General features: G+C 40.2%; 2 protein-coding genes across 2 annotated transcripts; both read right to left on the bottom strand.

The window, feature by feature from the left end:
* Nucleotides 1-97: 97 nt before the first annotated feature.
* On the bottom strand, nucleotides 98-1,481 carry LOC111848015 (serum amyloid A-5 protein-like). Its single transcript, XM_072718328.1, has 4 exons — nucleotides 1,468-1,481; nucleotides 1,129-1,244; nucleotides 781-898; nucleotides 98-444 (listed from the first exon to the last, which is right to left on the bottom strand). The coding sequence occupies exons 2-4, from the start codon at nucleotides 1,235-1,237 to the stop codon at nucleotides 306-308; spliced, it is 366 nt and encodes a 121-aa protein (XP_072574429.1). The 5' UTR covers nucleotides 1,238-1,244; nucleotides 1,468-1,481; the 3' UTR covers nucleotides 98-305.
* A 3,290-nt stretch (nucleotides 1,482-4,771) lies between these two features.
* Nucleotides 4,772-6,220, bottom strand: saa (serum amyloid A). Its single transcript, XM_072718327.1, has 4 exons — nucleotides 6,075-6,220; nucleotides 5,811-5,935; nucleotides 5,442-5,580; nucleotides 4,772-5,172 (listed from the first exon to the last, which is right to left on the bottom strand). Exons 2-4 carry the CDS (start codon nucleotides 5,902-5,904, stop codon nucleotides 5,034-5,036), a joined length of 372 nt encoding a protein of 123 aa, XP_072574428.1. The 5' UTR covers nucleotides 5,905-5,935; nucleotides 6,075-6,220; the 3' UTR covers nucleotides 4,772-5,033.
* Nucleotides 6,221-7,165: the final 945 nt, after the last annotated feature.

Genomic DNA, 7,165 nt, shown 5'->3' with positions numbered 1-7,165 from the left:
CTATTAGTTAAGTTCTTCCCAAACGAGCTTGATGGGCCTCCTCTCGTTTGTAAATTTCTTATGTTCTAGTGTATATATACTGGACACCACATACAAATTTAAAAAGCGCACACACTCCTACAGAAATCCTGGAATATATTTGAGGATTTAGTGTACATTAGACAGACGTTGCAGAAAAGATAACCGTATGGTTTTAATAAGCAGTCAAATGAATGACCGGTACAGTTTGTTTCAGAATGCAAAGAAGGGTTCGGTCAGGTGGCAGGGAATGCTGGGAGTTGTAGGGTTTTGCTGAGCTCTGCACCTCAGTACTTTGTGGGGAGGGCTTTAGATCTGTAGTGCTTTGGGTCGCCCCCATTGTGGGCCCACTCACTGGCTCTCTGGGCTGCTGCAGTGTCTTTGTGACCACGCCCACTACTGCCCAGGAATGACTGCAGAACCTCACTGTGGGCAGAGAGATGGAAATAAGAGTTATACACAGATACTACAATATACATTTATCAGTTTTTACTGCTTTTGTCTACTATGCTTTTGGTGGTGAAGCAAGTAAACCAATTAAATTAATTTGTAAGGTCAGGTCTCAGAAGAGGCAACACTGTTGCAACTACCCTCTGCCACATAGTCTGATTGGCATGAGTCACTGGTCACTGAATTAACTCTACATTAATGACCTGAATGTCTGGAACAGTACGATTACAAAGGGAGCCTTGGATGATAAGCATTCAGTAATCGTCATGGAGACCACAGATAATGTCCTGCCTGAGGACTTCAGCTGCCCACCTCCCCCCAGGACCCCTCCTGGCAGCGTCATAGTTGCCCCGACTGTGGAAGTATTTGCCAGAGTCCTTCCAGTTGGCCTCCTTCATGTCTGAATAAGCTCGCCACATGTCACGCGAACCTTGAATGAGACAGAGACACCAATAAACAATACAGATCTTGGCAAAGTGTATTTCTTTCTGGTTTCAAGGTAACCACATCCATGCCTTTAAGCATTCAGTCTGATTCCTTGGTAGTTTTTGCTCTGCTCTCGCTATGACCGTAAACCATTTGTGGTAAAGCTGCTATCCGCAGAATGAACACAATAAAACAACATGGAAGAGTAGAGTTAAAATAAAGAAGCATTTTTACCCTGGATGACTTCTTTGGTGAATCTTACTGCTTTTCTGGAAAATTTGTACCATTGGGCTTGGGCTCCCACCACCAGAACTAGAACCAGTCCAACCAGTACCAGCTTCATTTTTCTTCTTTAGAATTTGAGTCAAAAGTATAAGAAAGGTAGTAATGATATTAATTAATAGCGTCTTCCAAATGTAACTAAAATATCAGTATTGTCTAACTTTTGCACAATAATTTGTTTAGGAACGGTTACAGCTGCGAAATATTTAATTTGTAATGTTTCAACCTTAAACGGTTACCTGTTAAACGTGTAGAGTTTTCACTATTTCATTACAGAGGGTCATTACTCACCTGATGCTACCTGTCGTGTCTATAATAGGGCTGTCAAAATGAACTTCTTAACCCATCAAATGCGATTAATTAAAAATAACACAATGAGATTTATGACATCATTGTACAGTGCATTATGGGGCAACCATATAAATCATTAATGATTGCAATAGACATTTTTTTGTACTCGTCATTCATGACCTACGACATGGTTATATCTGAAATATACTTTGTAATTATTCTACATTAATTTGGCAGTTGATTTTACATTTAAATATACATTATAACAAGCTTTAGTCTTTAATCATGTTTTTAATCATGATTAATTTATTTCAAATTGTGTGATTAATTAGTTACTTTTTTAATCAATTGACAGCCCTAGTCTATACAAGAGGTTCTTTACTCACCCAGTGCTTGCAGGATTCTCTGTCAGTGCAGTCAAATGCTCTGTGTAGGAGATACCTGATCTGAGACCTGTAGCTTTTCTTATATCCGCGAAACCAGGGTTTTCTTCCAGGTAGGCTGGTCCAGGTTTGCAAGTCCCATATAAGGCAACAACGGAAGAACTTTTCTGGGGAAAGTCCAAAATTTCATAAGCATTACGGATGAAGCACATGGAATGAGCTGGTGAATTTAGCTGAAAAAAAATAGTTGTTTTTGACTTGCCGACTAGACTGATCCCGACCCTAATTTGATGGAGCACCTGAGTTCTGATTGCAGTGTGAAGATTGTCTGTGTTTGATGCAGGCTTACAAACTGCCACATGCTTTTTATATAGCTTATGTGCCTGGATTGTTTTGGTGGATTTGGTCATTTCCCCCATCTCTGTGGAAAATGGTGGAATTTTACGAACTAGGTGGGCATGTTAGACTGGTTGTGCTATTACCTGCTTTCCGTTTCGTGATGCATGTGAGGATGATTTAAAACCGAACTGGTTAATCCAGTATGTAGATGATGGCAATGTCCATAACTATGTTCCATGTTAACATGAAAATAGACCTGGTTCTCATGTGAATTTCACACCAGTAACTTGTACTACAGCCTATGGCTCCAGAAATCAGGGCTGCACCCCACCTTGGGAATAATCTCACAGATAAACTTCCCCCCACCTGACAAACTTCACCTCCGACACCCTGCATGCTGATTACAGGATTACTGATTTTGCATCATTTTTTTTGTGTCTCTCATTTCTCTTTCGGCTCAACAAATAGCTTTAGTTGCCTGTTTTGGAGTCACTGGTCAGTACCCCTCAGGTTAAGTTAGAGACCCCTGGATTAGTTAACTCAGCAGCACCTGAGTGTACATGCTGCTGTCAGGTTAGGGCCCCCACAATAAGTTAATCGTTGTATCAGTAACATACAGTAGCATGCTGTTACCACTTGGTTCTTAACATGCCCGTGTTAGCTCGCCTAACATTTAAGTAAAACATCTGCAGTACATTAACAATTTGCTTACATGGCTTATTTAGGTATGAAACTGACTAGATAATTTAGCCTTTTATTAATAGAGATATAACATTTACCCTATGAATATATTCATGTAATGTGTGCTACAAAAATTGGGCTATTGCATTACAAAGAATTTATTATAGATGGTCAGATACATGCTTTTGTTAATAACATATTTTCCTTTTTTAATTTTTCTCTGTAGTGTGTCCAAAGTTTTATGGTTTTGATGGGGGTGTCAGATTTGTATATGAGACTGTGATGTGGTGCATCATACGTTAATGTTTTGTCTTGTTTTCTTGAGCTGAGATGTAAAGTCTGTAAGCTTTACCTGTTACCTTGAAATTTAGTGACAAATATACTCACATAATTTTTTTAGGTATAGAGCATATTTGGATCATAACACTGAGATCCACAGCCAATACATTTATGTGTTTTTTCACAGTGTTGAGATAATGAACAATTTGAGTGATGTAACGCAGGTCAGAATGTCAGCACACTTTTACCTGAAGACTGCAAGTCTTTATAAATTACTGTATCCTTCTAAATTAAGAGGTGGCTGGAACTTTCTTTGACTGATGTCTGGTCTCACACAGTCACACTTCATCCATCCATCCGTTTTCTCTACCCGCTTGTCATATTCAGGGTCACGGGGGGGATCCGGAGCCTCTCCCAGAGGCTAGGGGCGCAAGGCAAGGGAACAATGCAGGATGGGGTACCAGCCCATTGCAGCATTTATATCTCTATCAAAAAATATCTTCATTTCCTCAATGGCATAAACTACTGTGGAACTTCCTTAGTCACAGGCCAGAGCAATGGATTTGAACTGAAATTACAGGAAGTAAAACTGTTAGGGATCTGAAAATAGGCATGTGGTGCCGCTGACAGTCTGTACAGCACAGAGACTGAGTAATTATGGGAAAACCCCTAAATGCACCTGCAGGTATTCTCAAGTATTCTGCCAACTGGCACCAAGGTTTGGTCACCTCTGCATTTAAATTTGCATACAGATCTGGCAAGGTCTCAAAGCCGTTACTGGAAGTGACTACATCCTCCCAGTCGCGTGTGTCTTTGTAAGATAGAGGAAGGCAGCCGCTTGATTTTGGTCAAAATTAACTTTTTGAAATTTGCAATAAAAATGAACTTATTTTGAATGCAATGACAAAACACGATAGACAGCACTTTGTTGGTCGAAGGGGTTCACACACAAAAACTGATATGGTGGTTGTTTTACAGTATGCATTACAGTATGCATTTATACATGCAATGCAGTTAACGAATTTCAACAATATTCATACCTGACGACTGTGAAGACCATTCAGTGACCTAAATTTTTGTTTCGTTTCTGTAAGTACAGGATTGTTGGTTTGCATTATTTAGTTTTTCCACTGGATTTAAAGTATTGCAGTCTAATATTTTTGATTTATAGTAGAATTCATTCTTCAGTCCACCCACATTTCATTTTGCCACAGGCTTCCACACAGTCCCAAAGCAAAGCATGATGCTTTCTTCAAATGCTTCATCTACTGGCAGTACCAGGAAATGTGCACTAGATGGCAATGTGGTTAAGGGATGGAATGTTGCCTTGGACAGTCAATGTTGGAAGTGAGAATCTGTTGCTAATTAGGTGAGTTTGAGTTATTTATCAGCTGACTTCACTTTATTTTGTATTATAAATGTTTTCTCACACACTTCGATAAGGCCCTTCATTCAGAATTGATTACACTGTTGCTTGTATGTAAGTGAGGGGTGCCTAATCATCTTCTAGAATTGAATCCACTTTCAAATATAACTTTACATAACTATGCATAATATAGTAATCATCTTTTAAATTGAATTCTTCCTTCTAAAGCAAGAAAGATTACAAGAGACATGGAGACTAGTTATTTCAGAGCATGTTTATTTGTTTGTTCTTAATTTTGACACAAGGCACAAAAGTTATTACATGGCTCTGTCCATCATTATTTCTCATGATATATTAGATGCTTGATAAGGAAATGAATAGGCAGCAAGGTTAATACATATATGCAGTGTGCATTTTTAGTCTAGTGAAAATGTTATCATCCTCATGAAAGTGTGTCCAGATCAGTTCATGCAAAGCAAAGCACAGGCTTTCTTAGCAGACGTAAAATTCTGTGGGGCTCAGTACTTGCTGTCGAGTCCTCTAGGCCTGTAGACGTTTGGGTCTCCCCCATTTCGTCCCCAGCGATTGGCCTCCTGGTCTGCTTCTTCGTCATTTTCCCCACGCCAATCGATTCTTTGTATCCTCTCACGGGCATTGCTGAAAGTGGAGGAGAGAGAAGATGGAGGTTGGTTTTAGGCCCAAACTTTACGACACATCCAGTAACCGGACCTGACTTTGATCAGCAGGTGGCTGAGTGGTCGTATTATGAAGGTTGTATGAACAGATCTGAAGAGGGGAACTGTTCTCTTATTTTTCCCACTTCAGAAAAATGTCTTCTGTCAAATGCTAATCAAAGTCTGGATCAGGCTGAATCGTTTGTTAAGGGCAACACTATCGTCATGGAGACACAGCAGATATTGCCCTACCTGATGACTTTAGCTGCCCACCTCCCCCCAGGACCCCTATTGGCAGCGTCATAGTTGCCCCGAGCGTGGAAGTATTTGTCAGCGCCGATAGTGTTAGCTTTCTTCATGTCTCTATAAGCTCGCCACATGTCATGCGAACCTTGAATGAGACAGAGATACCAATAAACAATACAGATCTTGACAAAGTGTATTTCTTTCTGGTTTCAAAGTAACCACATCCGTGCCTTTGTTAGGCATTCAGTCCGATCCCCCGATAGTTTTTGCTCTTACTATGATGATGCTAAACCATTTGGGTTAAAGCTGCTACCTGCACAATGAAGACGATAAAACAATAATCAATAGGAGATTGAAAATAAGGAAACATTTTACCCTGGAAGGCTTGCCCGGGTAATTTGTACAACTGGGCCTGGGCTCCCACCACCAGAACCAGAACCAGAACCAGTCCTGCCAGTATCAACTTCATTTTTTAAGGCCTTCAGAATTTCAGTCAGTAGCTGTAAGAAGTAAGAAATGCAGTGAGTATGAAAGCCTTAAATGACAACCTGCTTAATAAATACAGCTTTTTATGATTTTCTTATGGAGGGTCGCTTGTTCTACCATGTCTTGTATGCATATCGGAGGCTCTATACTCACCTGATGCCTGCAAGCTATTCTGCCAGTCCACTCTGATGAGCAGCAGGAGAAACTGGAGAGAATATGCCTGGTCCGGACCTGGGGTTTTCTTTTATATCCACAGGGACGGAATTTCCCTCCATTTGGCGAATCAAGCAAAAGGTAAAACGGGCCAAGCTATCCGGGTTGGGTATGGCCATGTAAAATCCTGCAGGAGGAAACCCTGGAACGACTCAATGGAAAATCCACTGTTGTTCAGTTATACCCTGTTACGCAACTATACTCAGTTGCTAGAACAGTCGAGTTATTTTGCCATCTGTATTGTTTTATACTGTTTTGTATGAGTTCACACTACGTCTTGCACTATTTTTAGACTTATTGCAGAGTTTCTGTACTGTCCTGTTGCTTCTCTTCCTGGGGCCGTCAGTCTGAACCCTAAATCCGCTGCAGATCTAATCTTGCCTGACTCAGAGGAGTTTTAAGAGGCAGTAATATATACAGTCCAATGCATGCATGTTTTATTGATTTAAGTAGAAGAGAAGACTGCAATGCAACCAAAGGGTTGGAGGTTCGAATCCCATCCCTGCTCTGTTTGTGTGGGTTTTCCCTGACAGTCCAAAAACATGCAGGTTGGTGAATTGTGGTCACAAGGCACAGTGGTGCATGGAAGCATGCATATAAGGCCCAGAAATATACACAGGACAAAGTCCAGTTCCTTTTGCAGGAATTTCAGATCACTTTCGGGAAATGTGCTGGCAGTAAGAGATCCCTTATATCAGCAGAATAAATGAGTCATTTGAAGTGATATTGCACTGCAGTGACCTTGCTATGAAAGTCTTTCACTTTTAGTTTTCACTATGTATCCAATATAAAGTTACGGCACAAAAGAAGAGAGTTTTCAATAAAATATTACATCAGAGAAAAGCTACTAAATCTTGCAGCTGGAAAAGAAGTTGACCATATAACTGAGATCATGCGTTATTTTAAATAAACATTTTCCATTCTTATCTACAATGTACTATATCTACATTCTCTACTTTGATTGTGTACAGCCTCTTCTACTCAGAAATGAGTACATATCACAAAATATATGATCTGGTTGGACTAATCTA

The sequence above is a fragment of the Paramormyrops kingsleyae genome, chromosome 11 (genome assembly GCF_048594095.1).
Source record: "Paramormyrops kingsleyae isolate MSU_618 chromosome 11, PKINGS_0.4, whole genome shotgun sequence".
Classification (NCBI taxonomy): Eukaryota; Metazoa; Chordata; class Actinopteri; order Osteoglossiformes; family Mormyridae; genus Paramormyrops; species Paramormyrops kingsleyae.
This window is presented reverse-complemented; position numbering and strand designations above follow the sequence as displayed.

Coding starts and splice junctions, on each gene's coding strand:
- LOC111848015 (XM_072718328.1), bottom strand. CDS start 1,237: ATGAAGCTGGTACTGGTTGGACTGGTTCTAGTTCTGGTGGTGGGAGCC. Junction 899..1,128: donor CACCAAAGAAGTCATCCAGG/GTAAAAATGCTT, acceptor GTCTCATTCAAG/GTTCGCGTGACATGTGGCGA. Junction 445..780: donor AGGAGGGGTCCTGGGGGGAG/GTGGGCAGCTGA, acceptor CTCTGCCCACAG/TGAGGTTCTGCAGTCATTCC.
- saa (XM_072718327.1), bottom strand. CDS start 5,904: ATGAAGTTGATACTGGCAGGACTGGTTCTGGTTCTGGTTCTGGTGGTG. Junction 5,581..5,810: donor ACCCGGGCAAGCCTTCCAGG/GTAAAATGTTTC, acceptor GTCTCATTCAAG/GTTCGCATGACATGTGGCGA. Junction 5,173..5,441: donor TGGGCAGCTAAAGTCATCAG/GTAGGGCAATAT, acceptor CTCCACTTTCAG/CAATGCCCGTGAGAGGATAC.